Source organism: Homarus americanus, unplaced genomic scaffold, assembly GCF_018991925.1.
Source record: "Homarus americanus isolate GMGI-L3 unplaced genomic scaffold, GMGI_Hamer_2.0 scaffold5142, whole genome shotgun sequence".
NCBI lineage: Eukaryota > Metazoa > Arthropoda > Malacostraca > Decapoda > Nephropidae > Homarus > Homarus americanus.
Genome location: NW_024727827.1, coordinates 200293 through 220000, shown reverse-complemented (window position 1 = coordinate 220000; position 19708 = coordinate 200293). Strand labels below are relative to the sequence as shown.

The 19708-nt window shown below is 44.8% G+C and overlaps 1 protein-coding gene across 1 annotated transcript in view; it reads left to right on the top strand.

The window, feature by feature from the left end:
• Positions 1 to 19708, top strand: part of LOC121865936 (epidermal growth factor receptor-like) — a 52323-nt gene that overhangs the window by 18611 nt on the left and 14004 nt on the right. Inside the window, exons 2-3 of the mRNA XM_042365499.1 lie at positions 17320 to 17715; positions 19271 to 19437. Coding sequence (XP_042221433.1) covers positions 17610 to 17715; positions 19271 to 19437 — 273 coding nt within the window. The 5' untranslated portion in view covers positions 17320 to 17609. The remainder of the gene's footprint in view (positions 1 to 17319; positions 17716 to 19270; positions 19438 to 19708) is intronic.

Genomic DNA, 19708 nt, shown 5'->3' with positions numbered 1-19708 from the left:
CGCTCACCAACCCGTGGGAAAAGACTTTGTTATTCTCACGTCATCTGTTATTAATTACTAAGTTAATTTCAATGCTCTAATTATATCAAAAGGTCGAAAGTTAATTTATTTTCCTCGTAATTGTGGTAATAAGAATGTAATTAAGTGGTTAAATGAGGATTAATTAGTAAGATTAAGTTAGAACATTAATACTGAGAGTTGATTTTAGTTAGATAAGTTTACTTTGCACCAGGGAGGGAGAGGGAGGGAGAGGGAGAGGGAGAGAGAGGGAGGGAGAGAGAGGGAGAGGAAGATTAGAAGAGGGAGGAAAACACACACACACACACACACACACACTTTCCTATTTTTCTTCGTAAATGAGTAAGTTTTAATGGTGTGTGTGTGTGTGTGTGTGTCTCTTTATTCTAGAACCCCCCGATTCTGTTCTGTTGATCATATCCTTCACAACCGGTTCGTGATGCCAGAAGTACGGGGAAGTGTTGTGTGGGTTGGTGACAGCTCTCTCTCTCTCTCTCTCTCTCTCTCTCTCTCTCTCCTCCTCCTGGATTGACTAAAAAAGTGCCCTGTCGATCGGTAGTGTTAAGAGGAAGAGGGTGCAATTGATCGTGCATAAGTTGCATGTTGGCAAGGTCGTGTATATGTCAGCAAACCCTTGATGTTTACATATTTCCCCTTCCATTTCCCCCCTCCCCTACCCCCCACCTTCCCTTCCCCACCTTCCCCTTCCCCCCACCCTACCCCTTCCCCACCCTCCCCTTCCCCCACCCACCCTCTATAGACGAGAAAGATAGGGATTGGTGGTGGTAGTTGTGGTAGAAGTAGTGTAATGGTTGTTTTGTAGGGGGTGGTATGGTAGGAGAGGAACAGATTGTGGGTGGTAATGGTAGCTGTGGTAGGGATTGGTGGTGGTAGTTGTGGTAGGGATTGGTGGTGGTAGTTGTGGTAGGGATTGGTTGCTTTATATACTACTAGCATTAGAACAGATGGTGGTTGTTGTGGTGGTTGTGTGTAACCAGTCTCCTACCAGCTGTTGTGATGGTGGTGGTGTTGTGGAGTGAAGGGTCATTTAAAACTCCTTTCCCTTCCTGTGTTCTGTTTCGTTTATTATCATTATTATTTATTATCTTAGACTCTTGGTATGGAGAAGAAATAAAAAATAAAATTATAAGCCATTAGTTTGTTTATATGCGATCGTCATTTGTTTTGGTGTTGTTCTATAGATGCTGAAATCATGAATATTTTCTCAAGGACCTCACGGAATTTGATCAGTGGCTAGTTTTTAATACATTTTATAATCACTAGAATAACATTATTTTTTCATTATCTAATTGTATTTTATTATTATATTCAGGATAAATTGTATTTTGAAGCTTGTTTAAATATGTGTGGGGAGAAATTATTTCCATCCGATTGTCTTTTGTTTTGGGGTCATGGCGTTTATACTGACATCACTGTTTGTTTGTGGGGGATTCATTTATTAATTTATTTATTTTTTAATGGAAATAAATTACAGAATACGATTTTTAAGTTTATATATATATGTATTTTAACATCATTTAAATTATCTAAAGAGTTTAATATAATAGTTTTAGATCAGATAAATAGAGAGAAGAGTTGATTAGTATGTTGTGGTCACCTGTCCCGTCCCCAGGTGAACACAGTCCATCCCCCCACTCTCGCAACCTCTCTCTCTTCCTCAACCTCCTTCTTCTCCTCTCATTCTACCTCCTCCCCCCTCTCGCGCTCCTTCCCCCTCCCCCTCCTTCCCCCTTCCAACCCCTGCTAGGCAAGTCCAGGGGCTACATTACGTCATAGACAGGAAATTCAGATGCAACCACGAACAAGAATATTCTGTGTGTTGGTCTCTCAGTCCTTTGTGTGGTGGTAGTAGTGGTGGTAGAAGTGGTAGTCTCACTGGTTTGGTTTACATACATACATACGTAACGTAACCTAACATACATACATAACCCAACCTATCCTAACCAAACAAGAACAGATCATCATTATAATTAATGTGTGGTTTAATTGTTACGTGATAAGAACTGGTATAAGCGACATACGGACAAGCAGACTATGTGACCTCGACTACATGTACTGAACTGGATGTGGGCGTGACCTGTATCAGTGTGTGTGTGTGTGTGTGTGTGTGTTTGTGTGTGTGTATGTATGTGTGTATGTATGTGTGTGTGTGTGTGTGTGTTCCATTACCATTTCCACCTATACCTTACGCTTAGGTTTGGTTAGTGTTCGGTGGCCGGAATTCAGTCACGTTGGACTGACCTAACATGACCTTGGCGAGGACAGTAGGGGGGGTGAGTGGGTAAGGGCAGCTGGGGGTAGGAGGGGTGAGGGGGGGTCAGGAGGTCAGGTTAATTACTCAGGTATGCAGCCGTGAGGAGCACACCTGTTGTTGCTGAGTGTTAGAACATAAGAAAATAAGGAGTCTGCAATAGGCTGGTTGGTCTGTGCATGGCAGCTCCTGTCGAGAGTTACTACCACTCTCTATCATCCATGAATCTATCCAGCCTCCTTTTAAAACTTTCCAGCGTCCCAGCACTTACTACACAGTTGCTAAGCTTGTTCCACTCGTCCACCACCCTATTTGTGAACCAGTTCCTTCCTATCTTCCTCCTAAACCTAAACTTATCCAACTTAAATCCGTTGCTCCGAGTCCTATCCTGCTCGGATATTATAAGAACTTTATCTATATCCCCTTTATTGATTCCTTTCACCCACTTAAATACTTCTATCATATCTCCCCGCACTCTTCGTCTTTCTAGGGAATGCAAGTTTAGTTTCTTTAACCTATCCTGATATGGAAGGTTTCTAAGTCCCGGAATCATTTTCGTCATTCTTCGCTGCACCGACTCTAGTGAATTGATATCCATTCTATAATAGGGACACCAGAACTGAACAGCATAATGGAGGTGCGGCCTGACTAGCGCAAGATATAGTTGCAATAAGACCTCTGCACTCTTATTACTTACACTTCTAGATATAAAACCCAATACTCTGTTTGCCTTATTTCGAACATTAACGCACTGTTTTCTAGGCCGTAGGTCCGGGCTTACAAGTACCCCTAGGTCTCTTTCACAAGTCGACTTCTCTTGGTTGATGTTGTTAAGGCTGCATATATTAACAGTATTTGTTCTTCCAATATTCAGTACGCTGCACTTGCTGGTGTTGAATTTCATTTGCCATTTTTCAGACCACTCCTGCAGTTTATTTAGATCCTCCTGTAATGCATTTGCATCCTGCCCTGAATTAATCTGCCGCCCTGTTTTGGTGTCATCCGCAAACTTGCTTATGTCACTGCTGATCCCAGTATCTAGATCGTTTATGTAGATTATGAACAAGAGTGGGCCCAGAACTGACCCCTGGGGAACCCCACTGGTTACACGGTGGACGGAAATAAAGTCCACAGGAAAAAAAGTCACATGACTCGTATACATTGACAACACAATATATATATATATGATGGTATTGTGGTTAGATGAAGGTGTGGTTGACCTGACCTACACCCTTACAAAGTTCCTTAGCAACACACCGAGGGGGAGGAGGAGGAGGAGGAGGAGGAGATGGGGAAGAATTTTTGTTTTTTTATAATTTTGCCGTGGACAGCAGCTAGTTTATTGTGCACCCTATCGGAGGAGAGGTAGAAGGAGGAGATGTAGGATGAAGAGGAGAGATAGGAGGAAGAGGAGGAGGTAGTAAGAGGAGTGGTAGGAGGTAGGATAGGCGTGTGGTATGACCTCCCGTGACCTCTCTTCCACAGACCTGACTTTTTCACCCCTTCCACCAATACTGACCTTCAGGGCTAATTAATCTTCCCCTTTCCACCTCCCCCTTCCTTACCCCTCCCTCCTCCCCCTTCGTTCCCTTACTCCTTCCTTCCCCCTTCCACCACCCCCTCCCTTGTCTTCCTCTCTTCCTTCCACCTCCTATGTAACCAGTGGGGTTCCCCAGGGGTCAGTACTAGGCCCACTCTTGTTCATAATCTACATAAACGATCTAGATACTGGGATCAGCAGTGACATAAGCAAGTTTGCGGATGACACCAAAATAGGGCGGCAAATTAATTTAGGGCAGGATGCAAATGCATTACAGGAGGATTTAAATAAACTGCAGGAGTGGTCTGAAAAATGGCAAATGAAATTCAACACCGGCAAGTGCAGCGTACTTAATATTGGAAGAACAAATACTGTCAATGTATACAGCCTTAACAACATCAACCTAGAGAAGTCGACTTGTGAAAGAGACTTAGGGGTACTTGTAAGCCCAGACCTACGGCCTAGAAAACAGTGCGTTAATGTTCGAAATAAGGCAAACAGAGTATTGGGTTTTATATCTAGAAGTGTAAGTAACAAGAGTGCAGAGGTCTTATTGCAACTATATCTTGCGCTAGTCAGGCCCCACCTCCATTATGCGGTTCAGTTCTGGTGCCCCTATTATAGAATGGATATAAATTCACCGGAGTCGGTGCAGCGAAGAATGACGAAAATGATTCCGGGACTTAGAAACCTTCCATATCAAGATAGGTTAAAGAAACTAAACTTGCATTCCCTAGAAAGACGAAGAGTGCGGGGAGGTGCGGGGAGATATGATAGAAGTATTTAAGTGGGTGAAAGGAATCAATAAAGGCGATATAGATAAAGTTCTTATAATATCCGAGCAGGATAGGACTCGGAGCAACGGATTTAAGTTGGATAAGTTTAGGTTTAGGAGGGAGATAGGAAGGAACTGGTTCACAAATAGGGTGGTGAACGAGTGGAACAAGCTTAACAACTTTGTAGTAAGTGATGGAACGCTGGAAAGTTTCAAAAGGAGGCTAGATAGATTCATGGATGATAGAGAGTGGTAGTAACTCTCGACAGGAGCTGCCATGCACAGACCAACCGGCCTATTGCAGACTCCTTATGTTCTTATGAGCGCTAGGACTGCCCAGTATGGACCAATAGACCCACTGCAGTTTCCTCCATTCTTATGTTCTTATGTAACCACAATCCCTCTATCAACCACAATCTTCTCATCAACCACAATCCTCACCACCATCAACCACAATTCCCTCACCCTATAGTAACTACATAAAGACTAATTTGAAGTGCTCTAATGGCATGGGATGACTTCATAACAACCTCTTTATTACAGGACAATAGTTAATGAGGTGTGTGTGAAGGAGGAGGGGGTGAAGGAGGAGTGTGTTGTAAAAGAGGTGTGACGTCCTTACATCTAGTGCCAACATCCGCCACCCACCTACTTCCCTTCTCCCCCTCCCCTTCCCCCCCTCCTCCTCCCTCCTTCCCTTCCATCTAGGTTTCCTGACCTCTCTCTCTCTCTCTCTCTCTCTCTCTCCTCTAAACGCAAATATGAGAGAGCACCTGTAGTCACCTCTTTTGCACCTCACACTGCCACAAAAATGGCCGCCCTCGTGTACAAGATGGCCCGGCTTAAGGGCCGCAAGGCGTGATTCAAGGCCACCTAGACGTGAATCAGGGCCACCTAGGCGTGAATTAGGGCCACCTAGGCGTGATTCAAGGCCACCTAGGCGTGAATTAGAGCCACCTAGGCGTGATTCAAGGCCACCTAGACGTGAATCAGGGCCACCTAGGCGTGAATTAGGGCCACCTAGGCGTGATTCAAGGCCACCTAGGCGTGAATTAGAGCCACCTAGGCGTGATTCAGGACCACCTAGGCGTTAGTTTCTATAAGGTGTAGAAGCTGTCGCCAACACAACAGCCACACCCGAAGTTAACGAGCTGCATGACCCAGTGTTTAAGGTGTGGAAGCTGTCACCAACACAACAACCACACCCCAAGTTAACGAGCTGCATGTCCCAGTGTTTAAGGTGTAGAAGCTGTCACCAACACAACCTTTTTAAATTAACGAGCTGCATGTCCCAGTGTTTAAAGGTGTAGAAGCTGTCGCCAACACAGCAACCACACCCTAAGTTAACAGGCTGCATGACCCAGTGTTTAAGGTGTAGAAGCTGTCGCCAGCAACAACCACACCCTAAGTTAACGAGCTGCATGTCCCAGTGTTTAAGGTGTAGAAGCTGTCGCCAACACAACAACCACACCCTAAGTTAACGAGCTGCATGTCCCAGTGTTTAAGGTGTAGAAGCTGTCGCCAACACAACAACCACACCCTAAGTTAACGAGCTGCATGACCCACAATCAAAGAATAGTCCGAGAAGACCGGACAACTCACCGACTGCACTGGCTAACCATTACCCCGGAACACGATCACAAATCAATTATCATCCAGGTCCCCAATTACTGCTGCTGGGTAGACAGAGGCAAATGGCGTAAAGAAACTTGTCCATAGCTTCACCCTGCCCGAGGATCGAACCCGGGTCCACTAACTTGCTGGGAGGGGGTGGGAGGGTGAGAGTTGTGGTTGTGGGGAGGGTAGTGGTGGTTGTGGGGAGGGTGAGAGTTGTGGTTGTGGGAGGGTGAGAGTAGTGGTTTTGGAGAGGGTAGTGGTGGTTGTGGGGAGGGTAGTGGTGGTTGTGGGGAGGGTATTGGTGGTTGTGGGAGAATAGTGGTGGTTGTGGGGAGGTATTGGTGGTTGTGGGAGGGTATTGGTGGTTGTGGGGAGTATTGGTGGTTGTGGGAGGTAGTGGTGGTTGTGGGGAGGTAGTGGTGGTTTTGGAGAGGGTAGTGGTGGTTGTGGGGAGGGTAGTGGTGGTTGTGGGAGGGTAGTGGTGGTTGTGGGGAGGGTAGTGGTGGTTGTGGGAGGGTAGTGGTGGTTGTGGGAGGGTAGTGGTGGTTGTGGGAGGGTAGTGGTGGTTGTGGTAGGACGGTCGTGGTAAGTGGACCAACATGCTACTCACATCTCACACAACATCCGCCCCTGTAAGCCATTAAGACAGTCTCTGAATACCAATGTTGTGTTACTGCTTCTGCTGTTACTGTTCCTGCTACTGTTGTTCCTGCTACTACTGCTCCTGCTACTACTGGCTGCTACTTTGCAATACTTTTACTCTGTACTAGACAGGTGTGTGTGTGTGTTGGAGGTGAGAGAGAGAGAGAGAGAGTACACACACACACACGCTTGGGCAGACACGTGTGACCCCTTCCCCCTTTCTCCCCTCCCCCTTCCCTTCCGTCTCCTCTCCCCCATCCTAACCTAACCCTAGCCTTGAGTGCATCCTCAGGTGAGTGAATGACACCTGATCACTCGGTCACCTGTGGTCTCTCTCTCTCTCTCTCTCTCTCTCTCTCTCTCTCTCTCTCTCTCTCTGGCCACACTATCAAATTGCCTCAAGTATAAAGTTGCCACCAGCATCTCATCTGACCAACCTGGCCACCACACCTGGCCAACTTCCAAGAACAACCACTACCACCTGGCCACTCACCATACCTGGCCACCCCACATCCACCACACCTGGCTAACACCAGAACAACCACTACCACCTGTTACTTTCTGCATACCTGTACCCATCACCACACCTGGCCACCACACCTGGCCAACACCAAGAACAACCACTACCACCTGGCCACTCACCATACCTGTACCCCATCCACCACACCTGGCCAACACCAAGAACAACCACTACACCTGGCCACTCACCATGCACAGCACTGTCACCCCACCTGGCCCACCCACACCTGGCCAACACCAAGAACAACCACTACCACTGGCCACTCACCATACCTGTACCCTTCACCACACCTGGCCAACACCAAAAGAACAACCACTACCACTGGCCACTCCTGCCATCTGGCCACCCCATCACCATCAGTAACAATCAGACACTATCAGGACATGTAAAATACCCCCCTCCCCCCCCCTTATACGGGCCCTGACACTACCGTATTCATGATAAACGCCAGACAACCTTATTTTCTCCCCCGTGTGTAGCCAAATGTGAGTGATGATAGTGTTGTAGGTGACGTGATAGTGTTGATGGTGACGTGTGGTGATACTGAGAGATAATGGTGTGGGATGACGATCTTGTAGGTAACGTGTTGATGGTGACGTGTGGTGATAATAGTGGGTGGTGATAATAGTAGTGATGGTGATAGTGGTGATAGTGATAGTGGTGAGTGTATGGTGATAGTGGTGATAGTGGTGATGGTGATAGTGTATGGTGATAGTGGTGATAGTGATAGTGGTGATGGTGATAGTGTATGGTGATAGTGATAGTGTATGGTGATAGTGGTGATGGTGATAGTGTATGGTGATAGTGGTGATGGTGATAGTGTATGGTGATAGTGGTCATCTCATGGTGTAAACATTAGGTGACGCCCTTGATGATAACTCCTTCTATCACACTCGCCACATAATGACCTGCCGCACTCTCTACACACACTCTACTCTCACACTCACTCTCCGCACGCACTCTAATCTCTCACACACACTCTTCTCTCAGTCTGGGGGAAGAGGCGGTGGATTAGGAGAGAGAGAGAGAGAGAGAGAGAGAGAGAGAGGCAACGATTAATATGGAACAAGTTACCTGAGGTGATGAATGGGCCGAGTTACCTGTGTGTGGTGGTTGATGATGGTGATTGATGGTGGTTGGTGGTGATTGATGGTGGTTGGTGGTGACTGATGGTGGTTGGTGGTGATTGATGGTAGTGGTTGATAGTGGTACATGGTGGTGGTGATTGATGGTTGGTGGTGGTTGATGGTAGTGGTTGATAGTCGTGGTGTTAGTGATAGTAGTTGTTAGTACTACCACCACAACCACCACCATCACAACCACCACAACCACCACCATCACAACCGTCACAACCACACGAAGGTAACAAATTGTCATCGTCACCACACACACACACACACACGTACATGTTTCTCAGAAGTACGCTGGTAGGAAATGCCTTTGAGAGTACATGGAAATTCATCTCTCTCAGCCTTGGTGATTCATTCTGGCCTGAGAGAGAGAGAGGGGGTGGTGGTGGTGGTAGTGAAGGTGGATGTTTAGTTTTTTGAGGGCAGGTGTAGGTGGGTGAGGGCAGGTGTAGGTGGGTGAGGGCAGGTGTAGGTGGGTGAGGGCAGGTGTAGGGGCAGGGAGGGACAGGTGTAGGGGTGAGTGAGGGCAGGGGTGTAGGGGTGGGGTTAGGGGCAGGTGTAGGTGGGTGAGGACAGGTGTAGGGGTGGAGTGAGGGGCAGGTGTAGGTGGGTGAGGGCAGGTGTAGGTGGGTGAGGGCAGGTGTAGGTGGGTGAGGGCAGGTGTAGGTGGGTGAGGGCAGGTGTAGGTGAGTGAGGGCAGGTGTAGGTGGGTGAGGGCAGGTGTAGGTGGGTGAGGGCAGGTGTAGGTGAGTGAGGGCAGGTGTAGGTGGGTGAGGGCAGGTGTAGGTGGGTGAGGGCAGGTGTAGGTGGGTGAATCTCCCTCTCAGCAATGCTTCCCTCCCTCCCCACCTTTCTACTTATCTACCTAACCCATCTTCCTCCCTCCCTTCCTGGTATCGACAGAAAACGAAATTCTTAAATAATAATAATAATAATCCCACATTTATCCTATCCAGAAACAAAATAACGTCGGTATAGTCTCACTGTAATTTTTCCACTATATTTAATTATTATTTATGCCATTGAAAAACATTAGAAACTTATTTAACCTAAAAATATAAGAAAAATATTAGGATGCAAAAAAAACGATAATAGTTTGAGTTCGTGGACGACATTCAGCGCTTTTGTTTACATGTCAACCAGACGCATTCGAATACCCTGTAATTATTTTTTTTTTACTATTTACATCGTTACGGTGTATACCTTTTGTATACATACTACGGTGTATATTTAGCGGCCATCTTCTGTGTATATCAGTGTAAAAGTGAGGCGATTAGATAAAGTTTTCTTTACGCCACCATTTTGGGAGTAAACTCGAACGTCGTCCATGTGAAAAATAAACAGTTCGTCTTGTTGACATTCAGTTGTTGTCGAGGTTGCTTAGAGGTCTGTTGCTACTCTGTCTGTCTGTATTGCTGTATGGTAGTGTTAGGGGCAGGTGTAGGTTAGTTAAAATGGTAGGTGTTAGGTTAAGGTAGCTATTACGATGTTAGAGTTAAGGTAGAGGTTAGGTTTAATTTAGGTTTACATTAGCGAGAGGGTTTAAAAGATTCCATGTGTGGGTGAATGTGTGGGCTCGCCTTGGTTACCTGGTAGTGTGTGAGAGAGCTGGCGTGGGCGGGCGTGTGGGGGAGGGAAGGTAGAGAGGGGGGGGGGAATGGGTAGGTAAGGTACTTTAACCCCTATTTACCTCCTCCCCTCTCTATCTATCCATCTATCCCTCTTCGTATATAAATAATCTCTAGTTTGGTGAGAGAAACATCTGATAAAAATTGTAATAAGAAAAAAACTGGTTAAAACTGAGGAGACAAAAGGGCGTAACAAGAAGTGAAAATGAGACAAGGAAGAACGATGATAACTGAGGAAAAGAAGACTAAGAAGGTGAAGAAGAAGAAGGAGGAAGAGGAGGAGGAGGAAGAATGTCACACCGCTGGGTTGTCTGTTACTCGCAAGTGGCCGCAGAGTAGCCAACGCTGGATGAACTTCTCCTCTTCTTTGAGTTACTGGGTCTGGGATCGCATCTGTAACTCCACCGTCAACACTCTCTCTACTGGGGCTTTACCACCACTACCTCGTTTAAGAGATAATGACCAATTCACCTATTATGTTCCTTTCTAAGACCTGGGATAATTTTCTTGGTAATTATCGTACCAGGCAACCTATGGAACAAGCAGTGCGTCATGTCGTTGTTGCCAGTTATTTCACGTATGTATATATCTTCAAACATCCATAAATATCTATAAAATCAAAGATAAATAACTTTTCTGTGTTGGTGTATCGTATAAATGAGTGTAGCGATGCAGTAAAAGGCATAGCGGTATAGCTTTATTAGGTTCGCTATACAAAAGACCGTTCTGGCGAGTCAGTGTTGCCAGATGATGGGCCGTGGCCTTGGCTGATGGCTCACGACTATGCTATCTCCAGTTCTCTCCCTGGGAAGGAATTTTTTTTTGGCCACTAAGAAATTTACGTTTATTGAACAGATTCTCATTGCTTTTGAACACGTCCTGCTGGTTGGTAGGTAATTACGGCGAGGGAGGGAATAAGCGTCGTGATATTACAACATTTGATTAAAAAAAAAAATCCCGTTCCGTGTAGATGGCAAGTAATGGCAGCTGATGTACAGTATATAATATTCAATAATAGCCTCAAGGGGGGCTTTTCGTACCTCTTTGTTACCTCCCCGAACTGAGAATAAAATATATTTGGGTAGTTGAAGGCGACATGGAAGCCTAGGGTACGTAGAATAAGGGGGAAAAAACGCGAATATACATGGTACCAGACGAGGCGAGCGTCGGGTGTGAGGAGCCAACCTGGTACAGGGGATGACGTGGCTACCGAGCTGGAATTCTTCTCTCAATTTTTTTTTGTTATTATTACTGGGGCTCAGGTACGGGTGTGGCCAGGTGGGTGATTGTGGCCATGGACGCACATCAAGTGGGCCATGCTTGGGAGTAATTTTGCCTTGACTTTGTTTTGTTATGATGTCACTTGGCCAGAACTCAGATTAACAGAGACCCTTACCATAAATATTTTCTTAATAATTAAACTTAAAATAACATTGAAAAATAACACACATACTGACACTAACTTTCTATATATAAAACAATAAAAGATTCCCAACCGTAAATTTTTCCACTACTGTTGTTAACGTATCTACTTTTAACTTCAGGTTCTAACGCCATATTATTTGACTTTATTGTCCCTTTTAAGTCAAACATTTATAGTGTTGTATTATCGTAAGTGCCTTATAGAACACAGGCCCCTTAAGTCAATACTCCAGTGACTTAGTGAGAACTTTTGAGTATTGTCCTTTTTTTCCGGGTTTAGATCACAATTTAGGTTAGGTTAGGTTAGGTTAGGTAAGGTTAGGTTAGGTTAGATTAAATTAGGGGTTAGGTTAGGTTAGGTTAGTAACTGATGATGATAATGACTCTCTCTCTCTCTCTCTCTCTCTCTCTCTCTCTCTCTCTCTCTCTAATAACAGGGAGGTGAGGAAATTCCGTTGAGGTGTAAAGTGGGGGGGGTTTGAGGGGGCTTCTTAGAATATAACTTTCTGTTTGAATTTGAAGCAACCCCCCCCCACCCTCCCCCTTCGCTGACTGTTGGGTATAATGATGATAATAATAACAATAATAATAATAACAACAATAATAATAAGGTATGGATGATATAATGTTATGAAGAAACTGTAGAGGGATAAATATCGTGGGTGGGGGGAGGAAGGGGGAGAGGGAGGGAGATTACCATGATAAAATAAATGTATGATGTACTTATTATCTCTCTCTCTCTCTCTCTCTCTCTCTCTCTCTCTCTCTCTCTGTGCAATAAACTAATTATCGGCATAAATATATAATTTTTACCATAAATAAATGTCTATCTTTCTAAAAAAAATATATTCCAAGATAGATTAATAATTGTATTTTATGGTGATATAATTATCTACTCGTAAATAATTAATTGTGAGATATTGAGAGAGATTAAATGGCGAGAAATGGCGCGAAGCAACATTTGTTTTGGCTGAGGAGGAGGAGGAGGAGGAAGATGTGTAACGAAATCATCCGAATGCGTTAACTCGATCACAATTTTACATATTTAGGAGTATTTTTTTTAATTTTAAGAGTCCTAAATATTGAAATAAGTTGTAGAATATTATGTAGTGATTATATGTAGTGAAATATTAACCGTAATTGAACGTAGTTTGGGTTAAATTATCGTTATTGGTGAGTTTGGGATTGTAAACATTAAACGAACACTAGATTGTGATTGGATTAGATGTGTAAACGACGTAAATTCAGTGCCATTTCAGATGTCCGGGAGTGTAGACGTGTTTTAGTTGAGCTCTGATAGTTTTTATGTTAATATAACCTCAAACGATGGTAAGATAACTTATTTTTATTTATTTATCAGTGTTATAATAAAAGGTTAATAATTATATAAGCCTCTTCTCGTCTCTCCGTCTGTTGGGCCCCTGTCCTGATGGGCCCTGGTTCTAATCTGACGTAATTGGGGCCCTGGTCCTAATCTGACGTAATTGGGGCCCTGGTCCTAATCTGACGTAATTGGGGCCCCGGTCGTAATGGGAGTCACTACCTACTAAGGGGTTCAGTCTTAAGAGAGCCCCAGTCCTCATGGGCCCCGGGTCTTGAGAGAGAGGGGGGTGGGGGGAGATGGAAGGAAAGGTTAAAGAGTGAGAGGGAGGGAGGGACAGGCGGCAGCAACGGGCAGGGAAAGTTGACGTCTTCAAGGTTGGCTCCCTCCCTCCTTCTCTCCCTCCCTCCTTCCTTCTCTCCCTCCCTCACTACCAATGACCTCACGACCCACACTACCACCACCACCACCACCAGTAGAACTTTGTACGTGTGTGTGTGTGTGTTGTGAGGAAGACACGTCACACACGCTTGGATACCTTCCTACGTGAGGTTGAAATCTCCAATATATCCACACTCGCCTATCCACGTCCACCCACCCACCCACCACACCCACTGAGGTTACAACACCGTACAGTATAGTCAGTATAGTCAAGTGAGTTAAGTGAGTCAGTTGAGTGAGTCAATCAGATACATTCTCACATCACCATTTACGAGAAAATTTATCTCACGGGTATTTTAAGACTTCACCAGCCAGGGATTTTAGTGTTGTGTTGACATTCGTTGTTACCTTATGTGTGTGTGTGTGTGTGTGTGTGTGTGTGTGTGTGGAAGAGAGGGTGTGGTAAGGTGTGGTGGTGGTAGGGGTGTGGGTGGTGGTAGGGGTGGTGGTGGTAGGGGTGTGGGTAGTAGTAGTGTGTGGGCAGCGTGGGCCAAAATGCTGCCATATTTGTGGACAAGACTTGCTGGGCACGCCATTCAATCCCCAAGCGAGCCAGCCAGTTAGCCAACATATGGTGATGGTCTCCTAGGATTGGTGGACAGGAGGAGGAGGAGGAAGAAGAAGAAGAGAGTTAGGTGGTTGGAAGAGGAGGAGGGGATGATAAACAGGAGGAAGAATAAGTGAAAAATGAAAGAGAAACAAGAGAGAGAGAGAGAGCTTTCAGGGCGATGGAATCAAGAGGATTTTTCCCTTATTCTCCCTCTCCCTCTCTCTCCCTCCCTCACTCTCCCTCTCTCCCTCAGATACTCCAACAATTGACTCACGTGTTGATTAATTACTGTAAATTACAATTACTCTTATTACCTTTTCTACAGGTGAGAAACAGGTTAATTAACGGTCTAATTAGGACGGAAATGGACGGCTTTAGGTCGAATTGGGACGGAAATGAACGGGTTTGTAAATCGAAAAAATAATCGTTCGAAAATACTGTTAAGCTTTTCTGGTGGGGGGGAGAGGTGTGAGGAGGGGGAGAGGTGTGAGGAGGGGGAATGGACGTAGGAGATGAGGGGGAGGAAATTTTGTAGAAGAGTTTAAAAACCTCGAGGTAATTAAGACGACCCTCCCTCTCACCCCCGCCCCCTGATGCTGTAGTGACCGGCCGGAGGGGGGACAAGATTTCGACCGGATGGAGGATGGTGCGGGGGTGGGGTGGAGGGAGGATGAGGGGTGGGGGAGGGTGATACTAAGAACATAAGGAGTCTGCAATAGGCCGGTTGGCCTGTGCATGGTAGCTCCTGTCGAGAGTTACTACCACTCTCTATCATCCATGAATCTATCCAGCCTCCTTTTAAAACTTTCCAGCGTTCCATCACTTACTACACAGTTGGTAAGCTTGTTCCACTCGTTCACCACCCTATTTGTGAACCAGTTCCTTCCTATCTCCCTCCTAAACCTAAACTTATCCAACTTAAATCCGTTGCTCCGAGTCCTATCCTGCTCGGATATTATAAGAACTTTATCTATATCGCCTTTATTGATTCCTTTCACCCACTTAAATACTTCTATCACATCTCCCCGCACTCTTCGTCTTTCTAGGGAATGCAAGTTTAGTTTCTTTAACCTATCCTGATATGGAAGGTTTCTAAGTCCCGGAATCATTTTCGTCATTCTTCGCTGCACCGACTCTAGTGAATTTATATCCATTCTATAATAAGAGCACATCATAATGGAGGTGCGGCCTGACTAGCGCAAGATATAGTTGCAATAAGACCTCTGCACTCTTGTTACTTACACTTCTAGATATAAAACCCAATACTCTTAAGAACATCCTCTTTTCTGATAGTGATGTTCTTTAATTTCCCTTCTTCATTTCCCCTAAATATCAGTTCCTCCTCTGGCATTTCCTCGTGAATTTCTTCTGTGAAAACTGACCAGAAGTAGCTGTTTAATGCTTGGCTTATTTCCTCACTATCATCGATCACTTCTCCCCTCCCTGACTTTAAGGGTCCCACTTTGTCCTTGACCTTTGTCCTATATACCTGGAAAAATCCCTTGGGATTCGCCTTGGATTCTCTTGCTATTTTGATTTCATAGTCTCTCTTTGCTTTCCTTACATTTTTCTTAACATTCCTAGATAGTTCATTATACCTGTTTCTGAGCTGCTCCTCCCCTCCCTTTAATTTCTTATATATTCCTTCCTTTATTCCTATGTCATGTTTAAGTTTTCTGGTCATCCATCTTGGCTCATTCTTATTTGACCTAATTTTTCTGTATGGTATATTTTGTTCTTGTGCTTTATGTAGTATACGAGTGAATATATTATAGTCATGATCAATTGTTGTGCTGCCTGTGACCTCACCCGTTCCTACTGGGGAGGAGGGAGAGAGGTCAGGTAGGGGAAGGGGTCAAGTAAGAGGCAGGATGCAGGGGGGGGTGGCAGGAAGGGGGGGTAAGGGAGGTCTCAAAACATAGAGACGTAAATATTGTCTTCTGTATAATGACCATGACAACTGTAGTGACGATACAGGAGGAGGAGGAGGAGGAGGAAGAGAAGGTAGTCAGAGTTGAGGTACTCTCCCTCACTCGGTCACATCAACCACGGCGCGTGAAGATATGTACCAGAATTCTACTATCAGAGAGAAAGGTTCTACCACGCTCCACCGGTGCTCCATGCTCCGGGGTTTGTGTGTGTGTGTTCCTGTACTCCATGCTCCGAGGGGGGTAGTGTAATACTGTGCTCCATGCTCCGGGGGGTAGTGTATTATTGTGCTTCATGCTCCGAGGGTGTGTGTGTTTGCTCCTATGCTCCATGCTCCGGGGAGGGTTGAGTATTTCATGCACCGTGGTATGTGTGTTTGTGTTCCTGTTTCATGCTCCGGGTAAGGTGTAACGGTATTTATATTCTCCATGCTCCGAGTGCTCCATACTCTGCAGTACGTGTGTTTGTGTATGTGTTGCCATGCTCCGGGTGACGTGTACCAGTACTCCTGCCTTGTGTTCCATGCTCCTGTCTTGTGCCTATGCTCCGGGTAAGAGTATAAGGGTATTCAATACTCCGAAAGAACAATGCTCCAGGGGAACTTGTTATTGTTGTCATCGATACATAAACACAAAGGTTATTTTTGGTTATTATTTGTGATTTATAAATAACTTAAGACAGACAGACAAATAGATAGACAGACACAGATAGATAGACAGACAGACACAGATAGATAGACAGACAGACATAAATAGATAGACAGACAGAGACAGACAGACAGACAGACACCTCAACGTTTTTGCTTCCGGGGTCAGGTATGTGAGGGAGGCGACGGTAGTGGAGAGAGGCCATTATAGTCTAAGGTGAAATATGCCGAGTCATTGGGTAGTTGAGTGGAACGAGGTAATTAGCATATTAACGATGTGTGTGTGTGTTTGTGTGTGTGTGTGTGTGATAATCGTATAATATTATCTTTGAGTGTTTTAATTGGTTCTCGTATCAGTGACGTCAGAGGGAGATGAGCCAATGAGAGAGAAAGGTTTAGTGCCAGTGACGTCTAAGCAGCCAATCAGAGGCTAGATAAAGAGTCCCTCAACTACGTCATCCACCTCACCTCTCAGCGTCCCCTACCCCCTCCCTACTACACCCCCCTCCCCCCCCCTGGTAGTGATCCTGGCAGGCGTCCTTATGGTCAGGGAGATAAGGGTGTTTATTGTTCGTCTCTTGGGTGATTAAATCTGGCGATAAACTACGTTATTCGGGGCGGCGTTACCTCCTAAAACTACGTCGTCTTAGGAGAGGGACTTCACCTATGGAGGGAGAGACAGCTACATGATAAAGGCCGATCTGTCTGTGGTCAGGTTAGGTTAATGCCGTCACTGATGGCACACCCACCCACACCCACACCCACACCCACCCACACCCACCCACACCCACCCCGAGACGCCATAAGGTTCCCACACTGCTCCTCTAAAACACCACTATAACCACTTTATTATTTCCATCTACAACAGGTACTACCATGGGCTTGGCTACGAGATGAGAAGGCTTGAGGTTTAATGGCCTGGCCTCGTGTACTGGCCTCCAGGCACCTGGTATAGGAAGCCATGGTGCCCTATACCCTCCCAGAGGCCGCCCACTATCGCCTCCTCCCGCCCACACCACCAACCAAGATGCATGATGAATCAGGCGGCCATCTAAGATAGCCCCATGGCGACTATAAATTCTATTCTGTGTTATAATATATATATAAATAAACATATATATATAAAGAGTTGTATATAAACGTGGTGTTGTGGTGGTAATGGCGCGGATGGTGGAGCTACCCTATGTCTTATTGGCGTTCTGTGCCATATTGGCCGGTAGTGAGGCCAAGTCTACTGATTTTATAAAAGATAACAGAGAATATAGTAAGTATAGTGTGTGTGTGTGTGTGTGTGTTCATACAGTCATACATCAGAAGTAAGTATTGTTGTTATGAAGGCTCTAGTCTACACCTGTCTACAGTCATTACCACAGGTGAGTTGTATTAATGTTCACTTCATGCATAGTTTATGTATGTGTAGTATATCCATTATTATGTATGTATATTTATGTCTGTATTGTATATATGTCCATGTATGTTAATGTATAATCTTTCATTCACTCTTGTAACCTAACCTAACGTAACGTAACACATCCTGGTGACAACACAACGTAACACAAACTACTAACTTCTTAACGTAACGCGTCTTGGTAACAATCCCCAAATGGCCTAGTTCAGTTCCTTATCCAAGAATCCTGGTAACGTAAACCTGGCCACCATCCTTGGGCCATGGTTAACCTTATAGAGATAGAGAGTTTGATCTTAGCCTGGAGGAGTATAGAATATCCTACCTAAGTTATATAAGGCGATGTAACATGATGCTTTGGTTGGCTTTTATGTTGCCACTTACCTCCGCGGGGTCTACCATGGCTCCTCATTGGTTAGTTTAGAATAGTTTGTTTTTATGTAATGTCTCTTCTGATTGGTGCTTTTGGCGGGGTAATCTATTGAATAATCGTTAGTATTCTTTAATTTTGTGGTATTTTGTTAAGTTTACTGGATATTACGTTTGTATTTAGTTAGAATTTGTGGAGTATTTATGTGTCTAGAGTGCGCGCCAACACGAAAAAGCGCGCGAAGGATTATGATTGGTGGAAAAGCAACCCGATCTCCCCCCCCCTGCCGTCACCGGACCCACGTTGACTCACTAGTGGCCAGGCGGGGTGATGACGGCGTCTGAGGAGGACTGCTGCTTGCTTGCCACTCACGCCCTCTCATAATCTTACAAATTTCCTAAAACCACATCTGATAATTAATACGAGTCAAAATCACGATAAATACTAATTACAATGTTGAAATTTTACAAGATGGACCCGTTCAGTTAACCTATAATCTGCTGTTGTTGCGTTTAAGAGGAAAATCAAACCTAAGAATCTGATTATTTTTTTAGAATTCAGGACCCGAGTTGGTAATTTCCCTTAAAATATAAATTTTTATTTATTTTAACCAACTTTAAGTCAGTTTTCTGTTTATATCATGTTTATTAAATGTTTGTTGGTGTTTTTTTATGTTTAGATGTTATATTTAATGTTTAAAGACGGATTAACTTGAGTGAAAACGACAGGCGGCTCTTGTGGTCGAGAATGGGATGCAAATTAATTGTTGTGTTGTGGTTGTAGTTGTGTTGTGGTTGTAGTGTTGTCAATAATTACACTCGCTTCAGCAACACTCGCCAGGTGTTCACGACTCATTTAGCTACATGATTAACACTATAGCCCTTATCTTCCTCCACAATAAGTTCTAATTTAGCTCCTGTATCTGATTGTTAGAGAGAGAGAGAGCAGCTGTAGGGAGTGTCTGTCTCTGCCTCATTCCTCCTACATACTAACCTAATCCCACCTCACGTAACCTAACCTAACCCCATTGTTCTTGCCCTACAGTATGCATCGGTACTACTGGCCGTATGTCCGTACCGTCCAACCGTGAGCACCACTACAGGAATCTACGGGACCGGTTTATTAACTGCACGTATGTTGATGGTAACTTAGAACTGACGTGGCTACAAGATGAAGATTTAGACCTCTCCTTCCTTCAGTATATCCGTGAGGTGAGTTCTTCCTTCTTCATCTCTTCCTCCTCCTCCTTTGTTTATCACTATTCTTCTGTTCGTAATCTTAAACTACCCAATTTTCCTTCTATTCTTCTTATTATCTTATTCTCCTCTCTTATATTCATCTCCTAACTCTATTTCCTCTTCTCCAAGTCTTCGTTACTATTCTTCCTTCCCTCTTTTATTATCCCTCTTCCTTCAATTCCCTTTTATTATCCCTCTTCCTTCAATTCCCTCTTTTATTATCCCTCTTCCTTCAATTCCCTCT